Source organism: Egretta garzetta, unplaced genomic scaffold (genome assembly GCF_000687185.1).
Source record: "Egretta garzetta isolate BGI_Z169 unplaced genomic scaffold, ASM68718v1 scaffold197, whole genome shotgun sequence".
Classification (NCBI taxonomy): domain Eukaryota; kingdom Metazoa; phylum Chordata; class Aves; order Pelecaniformes; family Ardeidae; genus Egretta; species Egretta garzetta.
Window position 1 is genome coordinate 1,273,459 of NW_009260274.1, and position 27,635 is coordinate 1,301,093.

The following is a 27,635-nucleotide window of genomic DNA, read 5'->3' on the forward strand; positions in this document are numbered from 1 at the left end:
TGGAGTTTGGCTGACCTGAGAGATTGTTCTCATTGTTCTGGGTTTGGTTTAAATTCCTGGAATTTAAGAGTATGCAAATGTCATTTAACCCCCCTGCACCTTAATTGATTAGTGTACATGTTTGTTGCTGCAACGCTTTGAGATTCCTTGCAGAGCCTTTCCTAAGGCTCTTCAGTTGAAAAGATGACTGTTGGAGTTCGTGTCAGGGGATGAATATTACTGTTTGGAAATTACACTTTTCTGAAAACAGCATAATTTTTTGAAGTGTCTGGTCAGAATTTTTCAAATGAAAATAGAAATAATAAAAAATATATGGTTCAATGTACAGATTTGCAAAACTGTTTCATTTTTAAGTTGTTTTAAATGACTTCTTTTGCTGGTTTGAGAAGTGTGGAAGTTTGGTCTGTTACATTCTCTGGAGTGTTTTATTTTTCATTTTCTTTTCTGTTTCTTGGCCCAGGCATTTCCATGTGGCCTCCACTAATGCTAATGTTATATATTTGCCCGTCACCTGAGACTGTTGTATGCAAGACCAGTGTGTATTTTTTTTTCTGCCTTTCTTAGAATTCTGTGTCATTTACATAACAAAACATGCTGAAAGATACTTGCGTATTAGTTCTGCATTTTATATAGCAACATGACTTTTGGTTTTATTCAGAAGGAGGTAGATTATGTAATCAATTCTTTCATTATTTCTGTAACCTTTTTCTTCCACTTTACATTTGAATCTTCCAATTTAATAGGATGTCATTTCAAAGTGGTCTGATATGCATTATGTATCAGAAATCCTTACACCTTCATAAAGCAGAATACTAATTTCTTAGTAAACTGCTCTGCTGTATTGCAAAACAAGTCTTTTCATTAGTGGATTCCCGGGCAGAATATAGATGTCCTTTATATCTTCAATTCCTTAACTGTTTCTCTCTTTTTATCTTAATGTTGTTATTACACTAATACATGCATCAGTGGCAAATTCCTGTATTTGGACATGTGTATTTCTGTCTAATGCTGATGAAAGGGAAAAAGAAATGTGAAGAATGTGGGTTGTTGGAAAGAATGTGGGTTTTGCATGTCCAGACTGTGGGCACGTTACAGCCAAGTGCTGTCCCAGTCAATTCAGTTTGTGTGAGTGTTGTCCTCTTGTTTGTCTTTATATCCCCCAGTTCCAGATGCCCTACATAGTCCTCTTGCTACTAGATTATTGGTATAAATATTTTTTTTTTGCTGTTGTCCTGTTAACTCTGCTTTTCTTTTTCCAGGCTTTAGAATGAGACAAAGACAAGTGATTGTGGATCCGGTAGGCGCCCTGGCAGGTTGTCCACATTTAATTGAATCTATTCTTTGTGAAGACCCGGTGTGTTACGAGTGGATCGTTTCAGAAGGAATATGTGTGACTGACCATGGAAAATGTGGAGCTGGAAACCGCATGCTGAAAGCTGTATGCAAGAACAAGAAAGGTGCGTAATGGTATCGTCTTAAAGGCCCCGTGGCTTTTTTGTGCCTCCTTCTAAACCGGCATTCTGCTGCAGAGCAATTGTGGCTATTTACAGTAGCTCCTTACTGAATTTGTATGAAACTTTTAGACTCCTGAGTTGACTGCGAGATTCGTGAAGGCCTAGTGCTGATATTGCCTGGGGTTTTGCTTGGAGCCTTCTGTTCTATTTTATCCTAAAGGAGATGGCTCACCAGTAGAGGTCATGTATTGTTACTGCTGGCCTTGTCATGGCAACAGTGGGATAGCAGTGGCCTGGTTCTCCCTAGAACCCTTTTTTTTTTTTGCACATCTTGTACTGAAGTAGGGCTGTCACTGGGGTCAGCAGCACTATGGGCATTTACAAAATTAATCTGGCCCCTAGCATTTCTTCTGTCCTCGCTTTTAGCATGCAGTCTGAACGTTTATCTCATTATGATAACCCTCTTACAATCATGAGAAGGGATGCTCGGTTGTGCTGCCAAAATTAATACAAGAATTAGATATAAATGCAACGATCGTACTAAGTAATACTTTACTTGGCAGCAATTTGAGACCTGCAGTTTGTTCAGTTTACGAGTTGTTAATAATGAATAAGTACATTTTTATATGACGTTTACAAACAACCAGCAAGAGCTTATTTCTTGTGCATGGTTTGAACCTCAGCCAAAAGTTTCATTTCTTGATAAGGTCAGTGTTGTCAGATCTTTAGATTCAATTACGTGGAGCATGATTTTGCAGTCCTTAGTCATAGTGAGACTCTGCTATCATCTCAGAAGCGGCAAAGTTGTGGAACTTTAGAGCCTGATACTGGATCTGAAATGGAGAATTCTTCTTTTACATGGTGCTCAGACTGCTCATGGAAACAATTTCAAGTCGATAACAAGAGGGGTTAATTGGTGAGTGGCTAAAAATAGTGTGTCATTTACAAGGCATTAGAATGCGACAGAAGAAAATGATGGCTGCTTTTTCTAAAGAGCACAGATCCTCCTGAAATGCGTTAAAATATATGTGATTTTTGTGTAAGTTTGTGAAAATGAGGCAAAAAAAAAATCTTCAGCTGTTACAAAACAAGATAGCTAGAATATACCGGGGAGCAGAGAGCTGTCTCTGAATTTGGTCTGAGTGGTCTCTTCTGATGTGTGATCATAACTGTAGGTCTGGTCCCACAGCGATATGTGCCGATGGAGTCTTGTATTGCTAAGGAGCACCATGTACTTCACACTGTTAAAACCATGCCAACATCCATTTTTATGCTCCAACTTGCGACTCCGAAGGAAAGCATATAACATGGCAGATGCTCATTGATCTCTGATCAAACTGTTCTCTGTGGCTATGATCTTTAAGATGCCGTGCCTTTGAAGTGTCTCTTCTTCACTTAATTGTTCAACGAGATATTGGAAGTCTTTCAGTGCCCTTTTCCACTTCAATTACTCTGTGCATGTTCTGGTTACACCTCCCACCCCCCCCGCAACATTGGGACATTCTTCTTGCCCCGCCACCCTGAGGCAAACATTGTGACTGGACATGATCGTTGTCCAGTTCTAATGGAGAAGGTTTCACAAGGAAATAGCCAGATCACTGGACAGATGAGAAGCACTGGTTAATACTAGTTTTAACCTTATCTGTAGGTGCAGTAGGATAGGACTGGTGGAGTCCTTAAACACAAAGTTGAAAAAGAAAAAAAGAGCCAATTTGTTTCTTCTTCTGTCAATCCAGTAATATTAGTTGCTCTGTTTATAACCTTTTTTCCTTCTGTAATGTTCTCTTAACTAGCTTTCCTTTGCAGTAAGCGGTGTATTTTCTTGGATAAAAGCTGGAGTAAGCGGCAGAGTTGCATAAAGTATTTTGCCTGGAATAGTTGGTCAGCTGGTGGTGGGAAGCCAGTAGGGAGTCGTGTGAAATTGTGAGACATATCATTTACAGATAAAATAGCATAAAGCCTGTGCTAATACATAGCATTATACAGTTCAGAATTCTGTGCAAGTAACTGTAGGTAGCTGTATCGTGTGCTGGTATTTTCATTTACTTCGGCATCTTCCATAGAATTCAGCTCTATGCCCTAAAATCCAGTCTTTTATCCAGTCATTCTGTCATCCGTGCCTGGCATTGTTGCTCGGTATTCCCACTGAATGCCTAAAGGGATAATAAAATACATTTTTTGGACCCTGTTAAATGACAAAATCCAATGTATCATCGTCTTAACAACAGTCCGTTTGGGCCTGGAGTATGTTGATTAGGGTACTTTGGGTCTTCTGTGTATCCCTGCCTGCAAGACGTCTTTATTTTCATACTAATGCCAGACTTTTTGGCATGATGCTCGCCTCCTCTTGCTGCAGTGTGTTGGTTCACTTCAGGAGTTAGAAGTAGCTGAGCTGGCAGTCCCGTTTGTATCAGCCATACTGAAGAAGAACTTGGCATCACGGCTTCTTGCCCTTGCCCATCTTCTCCTCTCCCTCCATCCGCAGTTTGACTGAACCCATGTCCCCCTCTAGCCCATGCTCTGCTGTGTAACTCTGGGCTGTTGCTCTTCATGGCTCAGAGACCTGAGGCCTTTTGCACGAGGAAACTGTTTTTTTTTTTTTCCCCTGCCAGAAATGAGCTTTAATTGCATTGACTGCTGTGGAAGGGAACTGGCCATGTTTTTCAGTCCTCTCTCCTATGGCAGAGGACTTTGCTGCTGCCGGCAGAGCCTGTGGGATCCTGTTGGCCTAAACTTCGCTCCAGTAAAGCAGAGCTCAGAGGTGCATCTTTGTCTCTGATATATGTTGATAGACAGTGGGTGAAGTTAACAAGGCGTTAGCCCTTCTCTGTCCCACTTCTGGTCACCCCAATGTCTTTCTCCCATGCCACATCTCTTGCACACTCGCGGTGCCAGCCCATGCCATGAGAGAGGGTTGGGAGGAAGCTGTTTGGGAGGTGAGCAGGGAGCAGTGGCTAGCTAACTTCTTTCTTCAAGTGAAACCTCGCCATTGGAGCCTCTTGTAGAGTCCTTTCTTTCCTTTTTAAAAACCCATCCTTTCCAGTGAGAAGATTTTGTGGTGCTGACCCAGGTAACGAACTGCCGCTGGCCTGAGCTGGATCTTGAACATCTCAGGAGGCAGTCACACATGGGTCTAACTCTGGTGTGCAGGGTTTCTCTGAAGGCTTCCATGCCAAAGCAATATCTCTGTAAGTGCTTGTATGAATTTCAGTCTTGTGTCCACTCGGTCTAGAGGTACAGAAGAGAGTTTTTGTTTCTTAAATAGGTTAATGTAGGGGATCCATAATGAAGGGGCCTCCATAGGGCACATACTATGTACAGCATTTTTTTTCATGGAGTCACTGGAGTTGGTAATTTGTGATTTGCAGGAGTTGGCATAGATGAGGAGGAATGAGGAGACTGTAATCAACTCATTACTTTGTCATCGTTAGGTGTCTGTCTGCTCCCACCTAGCACTGTCCCTAATCTCTGTTAATAAGTTACTGAAATGCATATGATGCTTGCAAGAAACTCTTAGGGCCTGGTCCATATCCCTCCGCATCCCCCTTCTGTAGCATCAGGAGATAGTAGTGTAATAAAGCAAATGAAATTAAATAATGTGTAGAAATGCAATTAAGTATGCATAAAGTGGGAAAAGACCTATATTGTGTGCTTCTTCCAAACAAAATTTTTCAGCAAAGTGGTTTTTATTTAGTTCGTGAAGTTTTGGGAAATCTCTGAAGCCAAAAGAATAGTACAGGAATTTGGATGATGATACTAAAGATTGGATTATGTAACTGTATCGTGGGGTACATGGATCTATAATTCAGATCAAAGAATTTATCTGAAAACTTTTTGTAATATTCACAGACAACCCAGGAATTATTTGTGATTTTTCTGAGAGTTGTTGTTTTAGGTTGTTCAACAAGGAATTCAATAATCTCCTGTTCGTAATGTATTGTTGATCAGATAGGTGCAAGTATTTGACATTTGCATTTGGGCAGCCTTGATTAGAACCGACAAACATTACTGTGCATTGACCAGCTGAAAATAACTCTCTGGATACTTTCCGGTTCACTTGCTCTCCTTTAAACATTGCTGCTCAGTAGATACAAACCCATGAACACGGCCAAACTTTCTGCATTTTAAAATGCATTTGGGCAGTAGCCAAAATGTATTGTGTTTCATTTTTTTGAAGACAGTGACCAAAATCATCTTTTGTGTGCTCTGCTTCTTATGTCCTTGTGATAGGTACAAGCGCTTTGAGTATGGTAAGATGTAGGGAATTCAGTCTTGTAGTAGCACGCAGAAAACTGCAGCTAACATTAGACAGCAGGACTTGGCACAGGGTCAGCAGCTGAAAGTTCAGTCCGGACAGGAGTTGGTGTGCTTTCAAAGGTAGTCCCAGTCTTTTGATGTAGATGCTAAGAAATACAACTGGATTTAACATGTAAATGTTGTTGAGTTCAGTCTGATGGAGGAATTTGGGAACCCTTTTTGTTGTTATTTTCCATATCTATTTTAGGCTGTATTAGTAATAGAAAAAGAGATTGAAAGAAGGCAGATGTTGCACCAAACTCTGGTTTTCAGAAATGTACATTATAGTCATGTAGCTTGTGAACGGAGCAGTTGTTACGGTGAGGAGTGCAACCTGAGAACATATGTAAAAGGAACTACAACAATGAATTCGTGAAATAACAAGTATGACTCATAAAAGTAACAATTCATTTTTGAAGCATTTTATAAATGTTTCCGAAAATACTGTAAACTAAATCTCGCCTACTAGCAATGCTCTTGAATAGCTTGTAAAATGTTATTATTCAGAATCATACCCGCAAGTCATCAATCTATTTTGTTGTAATTCCCATGTCATCATTTATTAATTTGCTTCTGCTTGTTCTGATTAGTACCAGAAGAACTTTTAGTAACAGAGATGATTTCTCTGTGATAGAGAACAGCATAGTGTCTAAATAATAAAAAATATGAAATAATTTATACCCAAAGGCTTCATTGTTTTAATCGGAAATTATCAGATTGGCAGCAAGGTTAATGCAAAGGTAATGTGATTTTGCTGGATTCAGGTGGTTTTACTCTACTCCTAGTTAACAAATCTAATCACAGCTGAGTAATCACAGCCACTGAGTATTTGCCTTTCTATACGGTCAGCTTGGGTATGCGGGTTTTTGTGTTGTGGGAGTTAAAATTGTAGGGTTGTCTTCCTTTTTGAGGGCAGTATTTATAGCAGTGCCAAATAATCTATTGGTTCCTTATTCATGCACTGTTCATACAGGGTAGGGAGATGGAGGTGCCGAACCCAGAGGAGCAGAGTCCAGAGGTGCCAAGAACATTGCTCTTCTCCTGTAGCACCCAAATGAGTATTCTTGGGACTTGTCACAAAGCCACCTTCTTCAGCAGCTTCTGTCTCACCTAGGTGCTCCCAGGCACTTCGAAGGTTTCTGTGCACCCTTCCCAGCTGTATCCAAAAGATGAATAATATTTGGCAGGTCCTGGGACTGCTGGCTGTAAGGGGCGAACCACCCTGCTACAGACCATCTGCCAAGATGGTGGCTCAGAAATAAAACATGCTGCAGCCCTACTGTTGTAGTTGGTACGGTGGCAAGATGTTTCTGTAAGTACTCTCAGTGGAATGAGCTACTGGCTTCAAGCTCTAAGGGTTATTGGAGCCGGCGGGGCAGCGCCCATCGCCGGTGCCTGGGTTCATTGAGCCTCAGCACTGCCGGACATGGGGCTGCCTGAATGGCAGCAACGAGCAGCCAGGAACATAAATTGTTGTGGAGTAAAATACCAATTTGTCCTCATTTCAGCAGTGTTAAGCCAGATGATGAAACTTATGTTTTTCCTTTTTCTTTACCCTTTTTCTTTTTTTTTCCCTGGTACTAATGTTAAAAAACCCCACCCCCTCCAAAAAAAAACCAAACCAACCCCAAACCCAACCAAACCAACAGGTCATATTTGCAAGGGATGGTGAATAGAAGAAACCCACAAAATAAGGGTGTTCACCAAACTTTTAGGCCTGTTGCTCCTTTTGCTTTCTAGCAGAAAACCTTTATAGTATTTCTGCTGCTATTCTGGCAGTACTGGTAAGAGTCATTTCAGCAGAACAGTTTGCTTTTATTTTTCTGTGCAATCTCTTTGGTTCTAGGCAATTGATATCTAGAACGTGGCACTTGCCAAGAAGGCAAGAGGGATTTTGCTTTTAAGTGTTAATAAATCTGCTGAAAAAGTACATGTTTGGGGTGAAACACATCTATTTCCAAATTTCTGTTCCATTTGACAGTTTTATTTGTAAAACTGGAGAACAATATTTCAGTGAGTCAAAATTTTTTCTTTCAGACTTTTTTTTTTTAGATTAAATGTTTAATGTTTGCTTTTTTTGGTAAATGAACTAGACTGAGTCTGAAACAAAATTAAAAAATAAAAATATTTTAAAAAGAGGGTGTTAATATAAAACCAAAATATTCCTTTTAGAGTAAACAAACACTTTGCCTTAGGAGAAAATGACTTTTTTCCTAAATTCTCCCCCAGGCTCTCTTCAGTCTAATTAAAATAGAGTTACAGATTTTTTTCTTCTTTTTTTTTCTTTTTTTTTTTTTTGGTTCAGTGCCCAAACAGAAATCCATTATTCACACAGCTCTATTGACAGAGCAGGCACTGAAATCCTGTTGGAATTCAAGTGAAGAGTAAAGGGAAGTAAGGTAATCAAAGCAGTGTTATTTTAAGATCCAATATTATGTTCTGCTAGAGCTTGACAGTGAAGCTCTGCTCTTAGAGAAGCTGAAGACTCTTTGGGGGTAGAATATTAATAACGGTGTGCTCAGTTACCTGTCTGTACTTCCAGTTCAATCACAACGTGTCCTGTGGTCCCCAGGAACGGTTGCCTGCGCAGGCAGCTGCGATGTGTGCTCCGCTCGGAGCTCGGCATGGCGAGAGGCGGGAGCCCCCCCAGCAGCTCTGCCTGAATCCTCCAGGAGGAAGGGGCTGCGAGGAGAGACAATGTCTGGTTTTAGTCCTGGCTGAGGGCATGAAGCTAGCAGCTGAGTTCTGTTTTAACGTAAATCTCAGCAAAGCCAAGCTCTTACCTGGGGACAATTCTTGATTTTTCATCTTGTAATGGATTAATGAAACAGAATGACATTGCAGAGTGTTTAATTTCTCAGACAAAAGATTTACTTGTGTTCAGTTTATTGAAAGTAAATTTTAAAGATGTTCTTTCTGACATATTGGAATAAGATCTTGAACCTCCATTGATCCATTGTGTCCAGTGACACAACACCATGGGACATCTGGATTTTGTTTCTCCTGCAGGACTAGCATAAGCCTAGATCATTCTTTATTTTAGAAACTGAAGCTTTCAGAAACTAAAAGAAGCAGTTTTGTAAAATTAAAATACTTGTTTTCGAGTTGGCATGGAAATGCACCTGTCTTTAATCTGACCTTAATACATGAAGTAACAAAAATAAATTATTCTTCAGTGATGCTTTTTCCCAGACGTGCCTGTACGCGGAGCATACCCATATGAGGGCTTTGACTTACTGAGAGGGGTGGGTGGAGAGTGAGCTTCTGGTGATACGCAGTAAATGAGAGAACGATGTAGAGCTGAAAGTTAAATAGCTCAGTCAATGGATTAGGAACTTTTTTATCTCATCTCCTTAAATCATTGAGTTTCAACAGGACAGACGTATGTACTGCTATGGTCAAATTTGCGTGCTGTCAGCGTTGGCAGGACAGAACTCGCAACAGGAGCGTTGCCTGAGGAGGGTGTGATTAATACATGTACGTTAGGGGCTATTCATGCAAATGCAAACTGGAGGTGAGACACCTTTACAGCTGTAAGATTTGGAGTTATTTTATCGGGAACAGTAAAACTATCCAGTTGCTCAACACACTTGCACATACAATCAATAGAATTAAGCAGGTACCAGCTCTTCTAAGCCTGCTGGTTCAATTACTGTTGTGGGGCTCAGCCTTCAGCGCCACATTGCTCATTCCTCCTCTTAGTTTGTGAGTGTACCCCACCATACTCCAACACTGGAGCTGTTGATCCCAAACTGGTATGTTTTCCTGACTGTTAGGAGCACAAACCCTAAAAGGCAATGTGCAGGGCCTCCTAGCAATTAGATAGGATCCATCCTTCTCGTTTTGCAGCCGTGATGGAAGGAGCGTATTGCAGAGTAGTAGCAAGGCTGATGAGTATTATGAGTGTTTCAGGAATCCTAAAGAATTGCATGTGGTTTGTTCAATAGATTTGAGACCCATTTATTTTTTTTAGTCATGAAGATTGATGTGCTTTTTGAGCAGACTGGCTGTTTACGAGCCAGGTGGAGTGGATGTAGTTACCTCCATCAAGCCTTGCCTCGCAGCAGCTGGTACCAGGCCAAATATTTGATGTCTCCTACTGGCAACATTTAAAAAGACAAAATGCAGATTGTGACCTGCTCTAGGACTGGTGTGCTGACAATTTGAGGACCACAAGCCAAGGAAGATAGAAACTGAAAAGTCTATAAGCAATTCTTGTAGTAGCTACATTTGCATAAATATCTGTGTCTTAGTCAAGCATATTGTGCAAAAATACAGGGTGAAATGCCTAATGCTGGAAAGCTGAAAGGTTGTGGCCTTTAATCGAGAGGATAAACTCAAAATGTATGTTGATTAATTTCCTTTATCTTTGAATGCAAATATGTCACCTGATTTCCAGCTGAACTGTGGCTGTGCTTTTTCAGATGCTGGTGGCGTGATTTGTGTCAGTCATCCAGAAGGCAGCTATAATCGGTATCCAGTGGTGATGTTAGCTCTGTGTAGTTGGCAGGCAGAGATACCAGTGGACTTGATTAGGGATATAGCCAGCTTTCATCCTCCCTGTGCTTGTCAATATAAGGTATTACAGCTACCTGTGAAAATATTTTCTCCGTGCCAGCTGAGCTAAGTGTGAGCTTGTGGTCTGTGCAGAATGCCCTGAAACGAATTTCTATGCAAAACCACAATTCTTCTCAGAATTTAGTGCTCCTTTATGGTACCTAATGTCTCCAAAAGATGTTTTTCAAGACTTCAGAGCAGTGTTAAAATGGTGAGGGCAAAGGCCATTTCTTCCCCATGGCTGTTTCAGCAGAGAGGAGATGGATTTTCAAAGATCCAGCTCCCACTTGCATTTGTGAGAGGGAGCAGCAGGTGCTGATTTTTTTTCAAAAATGAACCTGAGCTTCAAACACCTGTAGATTTGGAACAAAGGTTCGAGGTAGCCCTTTCAGAAGCAGGAATTATAACATTAAGAAAAATATAAACATCACTTATTATGGCAAGATCTGTATTGCCCTTTATGCTTTAAATGTTAAGGAATAAGTTTGACATAAGTTGATCTGAGTTTGTGATAAAGGTTATCTAAAGAGCATGGCACGTGTGGGTGCAAGAGGTTTGAAGAAACTGTATAGAAGGATTAATATTTGTATACTAGGCTAGTGCAAATGTAGACTATTAAACTATTTATAAACTGTGTTTAGAGTCTAGGGAATCTTTACTGAGTTTGATGCTTTCTAGTCTTTCAATTATGAGACTGAAATAAGGTTTCTGTATTGTATTTTGTAACTGTGAAAGTATTTATAGTTAATTCTTTAAGTCTGGAAAAGAAATCTTAAAATAGATTTATTTGGTTTTGCCCCTCACAATATATTGTAGACAAAAATCCCAGATTGTTTCAGTAAGAAACCAGAAAAATTACCTATAAGTGCCAATAGCAGTTCCTGTTTTCTCAGTGAAATGGAGCGTGCAGCATAAAATACCCATTCGGCTGTCTTCTTTAAACTAAGCATAACTTCACATACAGTAACTCTCTAATAACTCTCTAAACTCAACATGTATTTCTTAGGGAACACTGATTCAACGAAGGGGAGATGTGAGCAAAATAGGATCCTTCTTGAACTGTATTTGAAAGGCCGGTAGTAGGTAGATGACAAGTTCTAAAATTCTTAATGTGTGTAGAAGAGGAAGGGGGCTAGAAGGATCGATTTGAAAAGAGTTACTAAGGACAGGATTCTGGATCTGCCATCCAAAGGTGGCTGAAGTTACCAGGAGGAGCAGATGGAAGATGTGACTGTGAGGGTGAATCTCATCCATAAGGTCCTGTTTTGGGGGATTCAATGGGTTCCAAAAGTGGTTAAGGATTTCACTGCTTTTCTGCTGGTGGAGGAAGTGTTTAACATACCTAGATATTTTCCTGACTCCTTGTATATGATTTGCTAATGTTTGTGTTAAGTCTCTCAAACACACAGCACCAGGCACACAGTCGTGAGGAATATAAGAAGTAGGGATGCTTTACGTCGTCTTTTTATCCTCCTCATCCCAAGCAGTGCCTCTAAGGCATTTTATGCTTTAGTCCCACCCTTGTCCATTTTGATACACATAAAGAGTCTCTCTGAAAATAACCAGCAACTATTCATAGTGTTCACATCAGTGGCATTTTCATCTGGTTTTGACACAGGGCTTTTAGACCCCCTTTACACAGCTGTGACCTCAGAACTTCCTCAGGCTTCCTACCCATAATATCCCCTTGAGATACAATTATTCAAACCTTTTTGCATTAATATTGTCCCGAAGCCATTTCTCTTTAACCAGATATTCCAGCATATATATATGACACCATTCACAGAACTTTTCTGAAGGATCCTGTAGCTAAATTGCAAGGAAGCCCAGCACGGGTTGTGCAGGCGTGAGCCTTTCATTTAAGCAGCCCTTCTGAACTCTTCATATTGAAGAGACAGCTGACAGTTTGCAGAAAAGTTCACAAAATACTTTTTTAGAAAGAGGGAATGGGCAAAGTTTCATGTTCTACATACTTGTAGCATTTATCCTCTCCTGAGCACCAGTGTTTGCCCAGTGTCCATCCAGCAAACACGGCAGAAGGGTAACTTTCCCCCAGTGGTGCCAATGGTTTGTGATTTTCTCCAACACTCAGCTGGTAGCTCAAGTTGGCATCTGAATCTTTAAGGGACCAACCCCTCTGTCAAATTTAATTTACTTTAATGAACAGTTTCAAAATTTTCTGGTGTTCAGCAGATGGATAAACAGCACGATGGCATGTCCCGACTTCCTTTTATCGCCAGGCTAAAACAAGCCAGAAAACAGTTTTTAATTAGATATTTTTGAAATTCTTAATGGACAGAAAATTGCCCAATTCTCAGTTCAAAATTATTTTAGCCAAGACTTTTTTTCCCTAAGATAAATAGTCAAAACAGTATAAAGGCTTTAAATTAAACAGAAGATCATTAGGGTAAAGAAACAACAGGCTGTATTTTATTGCATTCTGTATGTGAGGTTTAGTGGGCTGGAATCCAACTCATACGATATAACCTGTGAAATAAAAAAAAAAAAAAGTTCAAAATAAGCCAGTTAAGTTCTGCATGAGGTAGTATCGTTTAAATTCTAGGAATTAATTGTCATCAGATAATATTAAAAAAATAAACTAAACCTGATCCAGCAGATGGGAGGCTGGCAGTGAATATCTGTAACAGCTGGAGGCGTGTGGGGCTGGAGGCGTGTGGGGCTGGAGGCGTGTGGGGCTGGAGCCTTCCCTCCATCTCGGTCTGTGGGAGGGTTTGGGGCGTGGGGAGAGGAAAGGGGAGATGCAGAGGAATCAGGGTAGGAGAAAAGGCTGGGAGCAGCCTGCAGCCATGAGCTCTTCCGTGCTCGCTGTTCCTCAGGCAAGGTGAGGGACCTGCACCCAAGGTCCGGTTGTGCGCCGCGCCCTGGGGGTCAGCATTAAGCTTCTCCCGAGGTTTATATAAGGGAATAATTTGAGTCTAACTTCAACAGACAGCTTCTCGTGTTGATCTCTGACCACAGCCCTTTTAGTGGAGGGAAAAAGAAGGGCTTTTTTTTTTTTTTTGCTTTTTTTTTTTTTCTTTTTTGTGTGTAATTTAATCCTTTCCTGCTGGGTGGCCCTGCAGAAGGCTTTTTTCTGTAGCTGAAATTCCTTCTGTGCTGCACGTTGCGTGCTGGACAGGAATGATTGCGAGAGCCACCTTTATGCGGTAGTTGTGAAGGCTTTTGAGTGGAAATTAAAGATAAGTCTTGCATTTTCTTTGAGTTTCTTTTTATCAAGCTGTTTATGAAGTAGACATGATTAAAAAAAAATTTAGTCACTTGTTTTGATGTTAATGGACGCTGGAGGGGAAGGCTTCCCCCTCAAAACAAGAAGTTTTGGCAAACTTCTAATTAAGAATTCAGGACATGGAAGTTTTGGGCTAGTTTTGCACTGCTGAGCTTGGCTCTGGAGCATAGAGTTCTGTCAGGTTTTTAAAGTAGATCTTCCTCTTCATTCTAATTAAGTATTGTAATGCCAGTACTCTTCATTAGGCAGCAATTTGTGATTAGTCAGGTGGTCGTAACAGGAGAGAGCAACATGTGATGAAATGGTAGAGAAATTGCAGAGCAGGGACGATGGCGGCGGGATGCAGCTCCTGAATGCTCTCTACCGTCCTCCTGTTGGCAGATTTCCCGCCAAATTCAGTGCGCTCTGTGGGGCGGGATTTGATCCTCCCACCGGTCCTGGCTTGTGTGGAAACACAAGTTCAGCGGACCTCGATTACAGGACCTGAGGTCTGAAGCTGTGGCAAGAAATAATGCTAAGAACAGCCATAAAAAGGGAGAACTCCAAATTCCCCCAAAACTTTGAAGCCAAGCTATTATTTTAAGTGTAGATTACATTATCGCATTTGTTTATCTGTGAATTGAATCTCATATTTAATAAAAGGTAGCTTTTGTGAAGCGCTGAAGTGAATGTGAATTAGTGAATTGAGAAAGATTAGCTCTTCGAGGAGAATGAGAACAATTTAAAATTCCATTGTTCAGTGTTTTTCTTTCTGTCTGTATGAAGCATGTCTGTAATTGTCTCAAATTAGGTACTGCCTTTGTTTAGAAAAGTTAAACAAGTAATAAGGATAAGATATTTCATAGCTCCTTTTAAAATAAACAGCCTGCTCAGTTTTTATCTTTAGGCAGTTTGCAAATGTCAGAGCAAAGCTTTTGAAGGGAACTTTTATATGAGATGGAGTTTCTCTAGAAACAGAATCATCCTGTTTTGTTGGGATGTGTTTTCCAATTTTGAAGCCTGGTCTTCCCATACTGTATGATTTTAGTGTATCCTGTTACCACGGTTCTTAAAACAGATGCATTATTTAAAAATTCCTATTGGACTTTAAGCGTGAATTTGTTCGGTGCCTTTCCAGGAGCCGTGGTCTGTATTGTGCCATTGGTAGCCTGATGGTGTTGCTACCAAAGAACCCTCACATTGACCCAGTACTGACCAAGCCCAGAAAGACAAAAAGGGAAAAGAGGGATGAGTCAAGACATCCATGTGGACTGGGTCAGCAGCTATGCAAGCAGAAGACAGTGCTTTTTTCTTTCATATCGCCAAGGAGGAAAAAACAATCACACAAAGTTAGTTCCTGGCTTGGTCCTGTGGCTAGTGGTGTTGGTGGGGATCTGGGCACTACGTCCAGCGGGAGACGGATGTAGATTGAAAAGTGACTTTTCTGGAAGAAGTGGGATATTTATCTGCCCCTAGCAAGTGAGCAGGGAGTTTGCTGGGACTGGATGAACCCAGGGTGCTTCGCTGGAAGGACAAAGTCACTTCCAGGTAGGGTGAGGTCTGCCTGTGCTCCCTTTCCACATCTCCTGTGGCACTGCGTCTAAGTCTGGCCCTGATTTGGGGGTTGTTTCCGTTCATTACTGGCAAATGTGCATGCGATATAAAATACCAAGTCTTTTTTTGTAGTGAAAATGTGATAACCTAGCAGGACTGGTAAGCCCGCATGAACTTAATGATAAACTGTTGGACAGTTCTGTAGAAATGGCTCCATCCGTGCTTGAAGGAGGGGGGAAGTACGGATCTTGGCTGCCCACAGTACATCGTAGAAACCAAGATGATCCCTTAAGTTCAAATTCCATTTTTTTTTTGTTACCAGATGCAAAATTCCCATTACATTTAACGTGGGAAGAATTTCCCTCCATGGTTTCAGCAGATTTCCCAAATTTAATACAAAGTCAGCACTGTTTTGTTGTACGCTTAGTGCTGTGTCAAAGGAGACTAGAGCCAAGAGGGTGTTTTGTTCTTTTTCATGGTGTTTACAAATAAAGCTGACTGATTTGGTAACTCTCCTAGAAACATTCTGAGAATGTAAATTTAGCAGAGTGCTCCCTGGGCATGCATAGATCTAAAGACAGCAGTTCCTTGCCTATCAGTAAGTATCTTAAGGCCTTTACTTTTAATGCTATATGCGATTTAAATCCCAAGAAAATAATTCCACTGCTGCAGTTCATTTATATCATAGGAGTCTGCGTTAATTCAGACTAAGCTAGGTTTTCTAATACATTATTTATTTAGGTCTTCAAAATATCTGTGGTACTGCATGTGGTTGACAGAGCATATACTTGTCTGTTAATATTATATGGCAACCCAAGATGCTTAAATAAATGAATGCCTTCAAATAAAGCTGTGATTTTAAAAGCCACTTTTTTTTTTTTCCTGTTGTAACTGTAGCATCCCATAATCTCAGCTCTGATTTCTCTTTTCTACAACCACCTATTTTCTATCACCTACATAGTTCTGGAAAGATCTTTTTGTGTGTGTTTATGTGAGATAACCACATATTTAGGTCTTAAATCCTGAATATCTAGCCCAGCTTCTTCCCCCACCTCGGTGATAGAAGCTTAGAAACACCCTTAAATTCAATAACAAAATCACAGAGTCACAGAATGGCAAGGGTTGGAAGGGACCTTGGGAGATCATCTAGTCCAGCCCTCCAAATCCCTTACGTGAAGGGTGAAGCACTGAGCTCATATTTTCTGACAGTCTGCAGATCTTACAAATCAAAATACATGAGAGTGCTGTGTAAGTGAGGGTGAAACAAATGGTATACAATACTTGGAAATGAATGAGTCATGTGAATGAACATTGGCATGTACATCCCCAGCCCCATATTAAGATTAAAGTGAGTTGTCTGCTCTACAATTGCATAATTGCTTCTGTGACTGATTTGGTGATGCTTTGTAATAAGTTGTGAATACTGTATGCTGACCTGGTTAATGGGATGTTTACTAAATGAATATATTTGTATAGTTTAATAGGAGGATGTTTGGAAAAATTAGCAGGATGAGAAAGGATGGCTCAAGACAGTCATTTTTCAGCAAGTGCTGGGGTTGTGAAGAGGAAGGCAGGCTGCCTTGCTGTTGGCATTGGGGGGCTTGGAGGGGGAGGTTGCATGGAGCCGGGTCCCCTTTCCTCCCCACTGCGGGGAGGTCTGCACCCTGGGCACGTGCATCTGCATGGAACATCCCCGTCCTGACTCCCTGGGCGAGCAGGACACACAGGCAGCTGCTCTGGGCGTGGGGTACCCAGGCTCTGCACCCCACGGAAGACCCCACCACTGTGGGGATGCATGCCTGGGGGGGAGCAGCCTCCATCCTGCAGCCGTGACAGCTTCATTTTTTAAAATATCTTTCTTGAATTTGGCTATTTTAAGTACTATAGACTAAGATAATTATTTCATGCAGTAATATTATCTGCAAATTAACCTTGGATCTTTGCGTAGGTTCAGAAAGAGAGAGATAAGGAATTTTATCGCAAATTGCAGGCTTACTGGGTTTAACGTAAAGGCCGTGGCAAGTAATACATTTAAACTGCATTTAAGTAGTAAAGACCAGAATATCAAAGTCTAAAAGCAATAAACATTAATTTATTCAGAAAGTTTTTTATATTTTCTTTCTAGTTTATATGTTCTTTTCACACACTGTCATTTAATGAGGTTATATTCTGATTAAAGTAGAAAAATAAAAAAGTGAAATGTTTTATTTCAGTAGATAAAAATGTAGCTTTTAAAATAGATCAGCTTGCCCTGTGTAGTCTGAGCTAGCTGTACAATTTTCCCTTCGTTCAGCATGGCTGCTAGACTAACGGATTTTGGGGGAAAAACTCCCCCTTGTATAGAGTTTCAGTTGAAATCCATATTTTCATTTTCAGTGACAACTAATACATTTCCTGTAATCCCTTTCAAATATTCACTGGCAGCATTCCCAGACATATATTTTGAAGGTTAAATGGTTTAGGATTTATGTACTGTGCTATGTAGGTCGGTCTGAATAAGCTAATAAGTCTGTACGGCCCCTTCGTTGCCAGAGACCAGTTTGTATCTCAGGAACGCTATAGCTGCAATAGCACGAAGTTTTGGCTGGTTAATGAGCTGTGGGTCGAAGGAGCCCAGGGTGAGGTGCTGGGCTGGAAAACTGCTTTTGCTGGTTGCAGAGCTCACTTGGGTATCGTTACGCAGGGCTGCTTCGCGTGGCGTAGATGCACCTTCCTGGCAGCAGGTTTGGCTCTCTGTCCAGAAACATCTCTTTTTTCTTTTTTTTTTATAACCTGCAATTGGCATGAGTAAAGAGCAATAATTAAAATAATATTCCACAAGGTTTGCATTTTAGTATGGCGGTTTGATTAAAATTGGATCTGCCTTTTCCTCTCCCTTGAGGACCGTTGCTCGCTTTGTGGCTAATGAAGTGGAACGAGCAGTGTGATCAATATTTATGGTGTCACCCTGGGCACCTGCAGTTCTTTCAAGCCGTCTTGTACTGTGGAGCTGGAATGGAGGTTTTCAACTCCAAGCTAATTAATGGTTAACTGTGCAACTTGATACCGAGTCTGGACAGACTGTGCTTAGCACCGCTTCTTCTGAGGGTCACGTGCGACTTGCACAGATTTGCTGGTTCTCTGAAACAAAGTAGGAACTCTGTTTTCTTCAGGGATGTACTTTTGAATCCCTCAGTCAGTTAATTCGGGCTCTCCCTGTACTGGGAACAACCACCCTTGCTGTTGAACACACACAAAAAGAAGGCTTTTGAATTTTCAGCTGAGTTTATAGACTTCTGCCCTACAGCTTTTTTTCTTTTTATACTCCAGTCTCAACTACAGGTTCCAGTAACTGCTGGAGACAGCATGTATTTAATTCTAACATGAATGCCATCAAGTTGGTGCTAGGCTGCGCCTTTGCATCTTACCAGTTTGGGGGCTGCTCCCAGCTGTGCCAGAACATTTTTATGCAGCTGCCCATGAAGTCCAGAGACTATGGCAGTATTTTCTGTCCAAAGGAGAGCTGCATTACTTTGTTCCACAGTTCTCCTGACTCCTTCAAGGCTTTCCCAAAATAATAATATCATCTTTGACCTCTTGGTGGGTTGTTCTGTTGCAAACTTTGCCCGTTCCCTGCCAGTGACAGCGGCTGGAGGCAGTCCAATGCGATTAGTAAGTATTTTGGAGACTCTGTTTTGGCAGTCCTGTTAAATATGTGCAGTGAAAGCAGGATTAGTATGGGGCCTCATCTTTTTTTCTCATTAGGGCATCTCTGTGGTCTGTAAGCTTATTTAATTGGAAATTAGCCATTCTTATTAACACAGGAGATACCCTTTGGTCCAAATTCTGCCACGGGATAAACGTATATAGTTCACGCTAAAGAGAAAGAAAATGCATCTGGGTGCTCCAGGGTGGAAATTTGCCCTTTTGTGTCCATTGCAGTTCTCCTGGAGGAGAATTTCATTTTCTAGTAAAGGCAATAAATTTTCGCTGCTCAGATAAGTGACTACAGAGGTTCATCATCAGGATTTGAAAAAATAAGCCTCCTAAGAAGATGGATGATGACAAGGGGAGTAAGAGTTGTTATCCAATCATTTGTCATGGTCCAGAACATTAAGATATATGGGTAAGACCCCAAAGGTGTGTAAAAGTTCCTTTTCCCAGCAGTCGGGTGGTACGTAATAACTTATCCTGTGCAGTCAGCCAGTATTACATGCTCTCTGAAAACTCATTCTGTTTGCATCTCTTTGTATACACAGCACATAAGCGGTAACATCATGTATTGCTGGGAAGTATTCTACACATCATCGAAATGTAGCCCCGTGGTTACTGAATACAGAGACAGACTTCCCCGGTGCTCACGTGAGCTCCCTTCTCTCCCTCCTCCGTCCCACTCCAGACGTCAGCATAATCTGCCTCGCCTCTTCTGCTGTGATGGTGTTCTGCTCCGGGCTTTCTCCAGAGGCTTTTCCCTCCGACTGCTTTTCTGTGGTTCCCTGCTTTACAGCCATTTCCCTCTCGTTCTTCCCCTGTCTCCGGGCTTCAAAACCACGTAGCAGCCTTGGGGTGCAGTGTCAGCTAGTGGAAAACTAGATTAAGCATTCATGGCTGTAGGAGTGCTTATTAGCATATAGGTATTGTTCTGCTGGTTTTCAGTATGTTGGGAGGTTATGTTGCCAGTGAGGTGACTTCAAAGTCTGTAGTGGAATACATTTCAATTAACTGCTTGACATCAGGTAAAAATCTTGCTTTGCTTACCTACTTTCAAAGAAAAACCTTTCCCCTTTTTAACAAGCGAGTATTCCTCTCTAAACCAAACGTGGTTGACACCAGATTTCTGAGGGATTTTGTTACGTTCTGCCTCTGCAGCTGGGGTGGCTGATCCTGAAAGTTCACCTTAATGTAGGAGACAACATCATAGCTTGCTACGGTAAACTGCTCCCTGCCTTGCTGCTTGTTGCTGGGCAGTCACGTGAAGATGAGGTTTGCCTTGTCCCATCTGGGCTTGCCGTGGCACAGAATAGCTCAGTAGCCTAAATTTGATCAACTGAGCCCATGAGAGCTTGGTATCATGCACTGAGTCCTGTTAAACTCTGGGAAACCCTCCAGCCTGGCAACTTCATTACGTCTGTGTGCTGGAGTTAAAATACGGCCCTCATGTGTTTCCCCAGCTTGGTCTGGTATTTCATGGTTAAACAGCTTAATTGGCTCAATCTATTTATTGCCTTGTATTTCTGTCTTGCAGCTGGCTCAGGAGGATGTGTCTGACCACTGCTGACTTGCAGGCAGAGGATTTTTACTGCAGTTCACTTGACAAAGGTTTAGATATGGAAGTCTTGGGCTTACTCCTCAGTGGTGGCCTGTAAACCCATGTAGGGACATAGATGTGGTGGGAACAGAGTAACGCTCTGGAAGGATCACGACGTTGGTGCGCCTCGGAGGTTTGTGATTAGAGAAGCCCAAGTCAAGGGCTGACACCCATCCTGGCTGTTGAGTTTTCAAAACTCCCCTGGTATTGATGCCTGTGGAAGTCAGGCTGGCGTAGTTTGCCTCCAAGAGGATGGGGACGGTGGACTGTATGAGTTTGAGAGCCCTGGCTGGACCATTTCTGGCAGGGTGTCTTCGAGTGTTCAGGTGTTTGGTCCTGCGGGCATTCTGCAAGCTGGCCATGGTGGGGAGATGCGTTCCTACGGGTTTCAGAGCCATCAAACATCACGTGGCCATGTTTCCAGGGAAGCAAAATGCAATTCTTCTGAGTCCCAGCCATGTAATTACAGCACTAATAATAGCTATCATTTTTGATGCCTCAGTGCCAAATGTAAAGGTTGTTAAGTTGTTTCTGTTACATTTTCAGAGTAGTCTGTTCTGCTGCTTTTTCCCTATTTGCGCTTTATCTATGACTGAACAATTACCAGAAATGTGATGAGGACATCGTATGCAGAAAGTCATCCCCTTGTCTTTTTTCCCAATGACTCTGAGGTGCGTGTGAGCGGCCGTTATCTCAGCTGCTAATCAATGAAGCTGGAGCTAATGTGCAAAGTGACCTTTGTGAAGAGAAAGGAGGTTGTGCCAATATTACACTCACAGTTTGAGCCAACTTTTGCACTTTGTCATGTATTTGGTTGCATGAGCTGCTCCCTTACTGAATTGTATTGCCGTATCATTTAGTGGCATATCAGCCAAGGCAAGAGATGCCCAAAATTTGTCTTGTATGTCAGTTGTGATGTTTTCATTGAGCAGGTATCGTTAGTGTTACGCAGTGGCCCCTGATCTTCAGGGTCTAAATTCCTTCTGTGCTCTCACTTGTTTGTGCTTCGTTTGGTTTGAAGCTATTCCTGCCGTACACTTCCTAGTTTGGTGAAGTCAACGGGATTTTTACCACTGGAATTAGACCCAGTTTACAGCAGCCTGTGGGTAAGCAAAGGTTATTCTCCAACACTTCCTTATCTACAGTTTTATTGTCCTTAGGAGTCTGATGGGTGGAGCACAATTATTTAGCATCTATCAAGCTTTTGCTTACAACACCTAAACAAACACTAGTATTACCTACTTTTTTTCCAAATATATAAAATAGAATTCTGCTACACTAATCCACAAACTTAAAATAAGCATATGCTGTTGCTTAACCAACCCTTTTAATGAAATGGGGTTTGAATTAGAATTTTAAGTATGCATGAAGACAGTAAGATACCATTTGCAGTGTTAGGATTTCAATAATGTATGGAATTAGCAGAGCTTTATTATATTTCTGTGCCTGCATGCCCTCCATAGAGTAAAAGTTGTAATAAATATAAGTTCAAAGGTAAAATTTTATTGCTGCGCATGAGAGGAGGAAAAATAAATTAGAGTAATGTAATCACGCTCATATATGTTATGAATTTTGAACAGTGTCTATTAGAAAGTTTGTCAAAATGTGCTTAGCTTTGAAAATATAGATTAACGCTGAAGGTTTTAATATTGTTCTTCCTTATGTGCATATTCCTTGAGACTATAAGTGTAAAATATCTCCTGCCGAAAGCAATTGTCATAAAATGACACTTTCCCATTTTAATAGCTGAATAATCAGAACAGAAATATTTTCTAAGTTGCAGAGAGGTTATTGCTTTTTTCACACAAAGAAATTTAGTGGTAGAAAACCAAATTTTATCCATATATTCTCCATTTTTTTCTGTTTCAGTTCTTATATTTGAAAAGCGTGTCCAAATGCCTCCTGACAGACTTGACACTTCAGGGTGTTTAAAAAGTGGGACGGGGGAGCATTCATTTGATTTCATTTACTGATTCTGTATTTTCCTTTAATCTGGTAGCAAAGTTACAATAGTAGTTCTCCAACAGGAGCTGGAAAACCTGACTGGTTGGTATCTATACAGGCCCTTTATGGTTCATGCATTTTTTTTTTTTTTTTTTTTTTTTTTTCTGCTTTGGAGCAAATAAAGAGCAGGTCAGTGTGGGAGGGCAGCTGCTGGCGCGGGTGCCTCTGACCTTGGCAAACAACATTTGTCTGAACCACCAGCTCAGCACATGGTCCAGGCTTCCACATCTTGGAGAAAGCCCCAGCTTGATGAAATTTTGATATCAAAGATAATTCCTTCTCCTGTGTTTCCTCCACTTGCTATCCCTTTACTTTGTCATCTTCCTCTCTTGCCTTTCTGTGAGCAGAGGGTGTACTCTGAGGACGCTACCAGAGCATGGGCAATGGCCTTTCTTAGTCTTTTTAATACGTTCTTCAGGTTTTAGCTTCACCACTCAGTTGGGAAAAAACTGGAAGCTGTAGGTGCCTATGCACCTTATTTTGCTTTTAAGCGAAGGGACTCAGAGTCTTGTTTAATAACAGTGGTCCAGCTCAGGTTGTGCCAGAGTCTGAACTTGGCTGCCATGGCCAAACCCATCCTTCTGTTTGAACTCTGAAAGGACATGGTGGTGGAGGGTTGGCGTACCCCACCGAGCAGACACCCCTTGGGGATGTAATGTTCCTATTCTGGTGGATGCTGCCCTGCTGGCAACACCCCATTTCCCAGGATGGGATGATAACGCTGGCCAACACCATGAAGATGCTTCATCTTGCTGTGTAAACAAGTGGCAGGATCCATCTCCATCTGAATGAGCCCTAGCAGAAGAGTGAACGTTTTCATGGGAGGTAGCTTCATCAGCCAAGAAAAAAAGGAAGCGGAGCGTGCTGCCTTATCTGGGCCAGTAACATTGAGAGCAAGCTTCAGGCAAAGTTGTGCCTCAAGGCTTCTGAGACACACAAAATGATACACATAATTTTTTTATGATGCATTAGCAGATCTGTTATTCATCGCCTTTTAATTACACTATGCAAATACAAGGTCCTGCACTGCTTACTCTTGGAAACCCTCATTGGAAACAATGGGTTTTGGTTTTTCCCAGTGACCAATATAGTCACAGATGCCGGCTTTTAGGTATTTTTTGGTTTTGAGACAGTTTGGACTCTGAGTAATAGGGGTAAACAATGATAGGTTTGGGTTTTTGGTTTGATTTTTTTTCCCCCCCCAAAGAACAATTGTCAACTCTAAATTTATGTAAACTTTCTGGAGACAGATAATAACAGAAAACTTTTCTAAAGAAACCTTCCACATTTTAGGTCATAACAGGCAATTCCTGCCTTTAAATTCTCCTGTTGATGCCATTGTGGCTGAGTTGTAAGCAGGATGAGGCTGCTGTTACAATATAATCAGTGAACCAGTTCCAGAGGGTGGAGCAGTTTAGAGACCAAATACACTTTAAGTGGCACTAGAGGAATGATGCACTACCGACTGAAAATGTAGGCATCGTTATTAATGATGTAATTAAAGTTCCACCTCATGGGCAAAGTGGAAGCACACAGAAAATATTATTAATATTGTGTTTCCTACATTTGATTTATCCCCATTTTAAGTACTAAATGATCTATGCAAAATACAGTGGAAATTAAACACTCTCTAAAATTCATAACTTTATTATGTAAAAATGGTTCAAGCATAGGTCAGGGTACATTAGCCAGAAGTAACTTAACCCATCTGAAAAATGTCTTATGCAGTTTAGGTGCATAGTTGATACGTGGCAAAACTGGTGTGTACGCTAAGAGGTTTTACTCAGTAACCAACAATCATGGTTTGCAATTTGCATTGCTTTTGTCAAGAACAGATTTCAGGCATTCATTTTAGACCCTTGACTGATGATCATCTATGTTAGTGGGTGAATCTTCTTTACTGCAATCTTTTAAAAGCTATTGAATAGGACATCTTAGTGCCACTCTGTTCTGAGTTTTCTGGATCAATCAGAGATCAGATTGGAAAAGAAACTACTACTGTTAGGAGTAATAATAAAAATAAAAGTAGCCTAGTATTTGGTCCTGCAAATTCTGAACATTTCCTGATAGACTGTGGAAGCTCTCAGAGTTGCTTTATGGGATTAGGCCAGACTCCGCATCTGAACTAGAACACATTTTTGTGTTAACTGCTTCTAAACGAGCACTTAGTTTTAAGTAGTTGGCATAAATCTAATTTTAATTTACTGTTTTCATTTTCTTTCGCATTGATCCTTTTTGTAGAGATTCAATTGCAGACTTGGAGAAAGATGTTTTTCAAAGAGTCCAGATGGTATTTGCAATTATTTATTATCATTAGCATTCACTGTATCTGAAAACAAGACTTTTGCCAGCTTAGATAAACCTCATCTGCTGCACTATTGTTTACAGTTTTTCAGTGTCTTATGTTAATACAAACTCACTCTTGGGGCGATTTTCTGGGACTGGAAGAGAAAGAGTCTGTTATTCCCAATATATGGCAAAATGCTAACTTATTTTGGGAATACTGCTTGGATAACAGTCAGTCATAGCCTTGGTGGCTATGAGCATGCCAACAAGGTACGTCATTCTTGAGAGAACAAAAATCATAATAATCAAACCAGTAGGTATAGAAGCATTGCACCTCTCCATGCATGCACACACAACTTTTCTTTTGGGGGTCACTTACTGCATGAGAGCATGATTACTGTAGTTTGCCCTTTGCAATATGTCCCTTATAGGTTTTTGGTTTGTTTTTTTTTTTTGAATTTTGAGAGTGAAGATGGCACTTTAAGTCTGCAAAAAAGGAATGTCTAGAAATTTATGGCTGTGATGCAGTGGGAATAAAATGCCACCTTCTTTATTCTGAATTAAATGCCTGAATTCTTCCACTAAAATTGTTCTGCCCCACTGCACAGATACGTAAGTTGAAGTGGGCTCTATACACTACTGGAATAAACAAGTCTACTCATAGTTTGTTTTTTTTTCTTAAAGCTTTGAAAAGATATGTATATTTTATAATATTTTAATACATTTGACTTATTTGTGTAATTGGTTTCTACAATATTTTGTGTTGATTAGCATTTGGAACAAAGCAGTACAGAGAAGAAAATAGAGGGACACCTGTTTCAATTATACCACAGCACCAATTTCAACAATAAATCTTAATTGCAATCAGTCTTGATCAACCCACCTGTGTAGATTCACCTCATTTACAACGAGGAGGGATAATAGAGAAAAAAGAAAAAGATGCAAAGAGAGAGAGCAGAAAAAAAACCCAGAACACTAATATGGATTAAGTTTAGTTTTTATACTTTATGTTCTGAGATTGCTGTGCTATGTTAATTATTATGAATAGCAGCCTGAATTTCTGTGCTTTTCTCGGGGAATACAGTGAACCCATGTTTACTTTCAGGTGCCATGTGAGCAATTTCTCTTAATTCAGGAGGGGTTGTGCAAACGGCCACAGCGTGGAATTAATTATGCTTTTACGCCTAAGCCCAGCAGGTGAATGTGCAGCAAATTCCTTTAAATGACTACTTGTCTTTCTGTGTGGGATAGGAAATACGTCGGAGCCAATCTCTTAGGTAGGTAACCTCATGCAGCTGTATTATTTTTATTAACCTTGAGACTGGTAGCTGCTGTATAATACTGCATAGAGGTATACCGGGATGTTCTCTGCAGGCTTGGCAGCTGCTCGCTAACATGCCTCCCCCTGCGCTCGCTTTCTTGCGGCTTCCTTAGAGTCACAAATCAATTTTCTTATGTGCATTTACATAAAGAGGGAAAAACAGTTGTGGGTAAACAGTCCAAATTGCAGTAGAGGGTGTGTAGAAAAGGAAAACAAATACCACTTTCTCTCCATACTCCTCATCATCTTTTTCTTATAACTTCTGTAATGATCGCTTGAACTTAGGTAAGGGACAGGATCATGGCCAGTGATGCAGGGATTTGGGCAAGACTTCTGATTTTATGGTGATTTCGTAACATATTTCCAGACATACCGTTTCTTTTGCACATTTATTCTCCTTCCCTCTGTCCATTTTTCTTACTTTTTCATCTTTCCCTTTTCCTTATTCTTCTGAGTTATTATTCCCTTTTTCTTCATTGTGCATTAGGTGGTTAAAAATGTTTTTTCCTCAGTCTAATGCATTGTTTATCACAGTTGCATTTGTATTAAGTCTTTTGACTCAAACCCTTAAGGATTGTCTCACCTATTCTTTTTTTCCCTGAGAACGATCCTGGTTGTATTTGTGTTTGTTTCCTCTCTTCCATCATGAATGGTTTGTTCTTCCTTGCCGCTTCATCTTTTTTCACGATAGATCTTCACCTCCATTCGTCTTCATTGCTATTGCATTCCTCTTTTCTACTATGGGGCTCTGGTAATAGTGATGGACCACTGCAATTAAATTTATTCCATACGCCACTGCTTTCCCTGACAAACTGACACTGCTCTTCTCCCATGTTCTTACCTGTTGACTGGCATTAAGAAAAGTCAACCAGGAGCTAGGGATTTCAGTGAAGTGTGACATTGGTCTCCCCATGACGAGTGAGCATGGCAAGCCCTGGATGCTTGAAGGTATCTCTAAAGCTGGTCGTGCAACATAAAAAAAACAACCAACTGGGATGTTGTGATGAGATGAATGCATTCGCAATGGTTACAAGAAATTTCTCCTATTGTCGTAGTTTGATTGTTATTGCTTTTAAATGTAGCGTTGTCGTTAGCTGATGAGATGCCTAGACCAAGATACTGTCAGCAGACAGCTTTCTCTGAATGCAATTACCATTAGCAAACTGGCATACAGTCAATAGGAATTCTTCTGAATTTACTACTGTCTGTTGACATCTTATTCTGTTACAGGCAAGTATTTAATCGAAGTTTATTGTCATTCTTTCCTGAGATTTAAGTGGGACATAAAATTTTACGATACGTATAGTATTTTAGATGACAGCTTCATTATTTCCACTGAATAATTTGAAATGCTACAAGGAGAAATATTGATGTCAAACCAGTAATTGTCATTAAATATGCAACATTTTTGCAGCAGTCATTTGTGCAAAAAATAAATTTGCTGAACTCGTAGGTAGCAATGGAGAACTGTCTGAAATGCAATTCCTTCGTCTCGAGCCTTTCCCCGCCATGGAGACCAGCCGAGGCTCCACACACGTGTGCAAACCTGTAACCTTCAAAGTAATTTTTCAAATTTTCCTTTTAAAAAATGAAGATGGTATAGTGGTGAATGTCAAAAGGAGGCTACCTGGTTTGCTTTTGAGTTGTTCT

General features: G+C 40.8%; 1 protein-coding gene across 1 annotated transcript in view; it reads left to right on the top strand.

Moving 5' to 3' along the window:
* The window catches only part of THSD7B (thrombospondin type 1 domain containing 7B), a 271,160-nt gene that overhangs the window by 85,702 nt on the left and 157,823 nt on the right, over positions 1 to 27,635 (top strand). Inside the window, exon 6 of the mRNA XM_009642486.1 lies at positions 1,260 to 1,457. Coding sequence (XP_009640781.1) covers positions 1,260 to 1,457 — 198 coding nt within the window. The remainder of the gene's footprint in view (positions 1 to 1,259; positions 1,458 to 27,635) is intronic.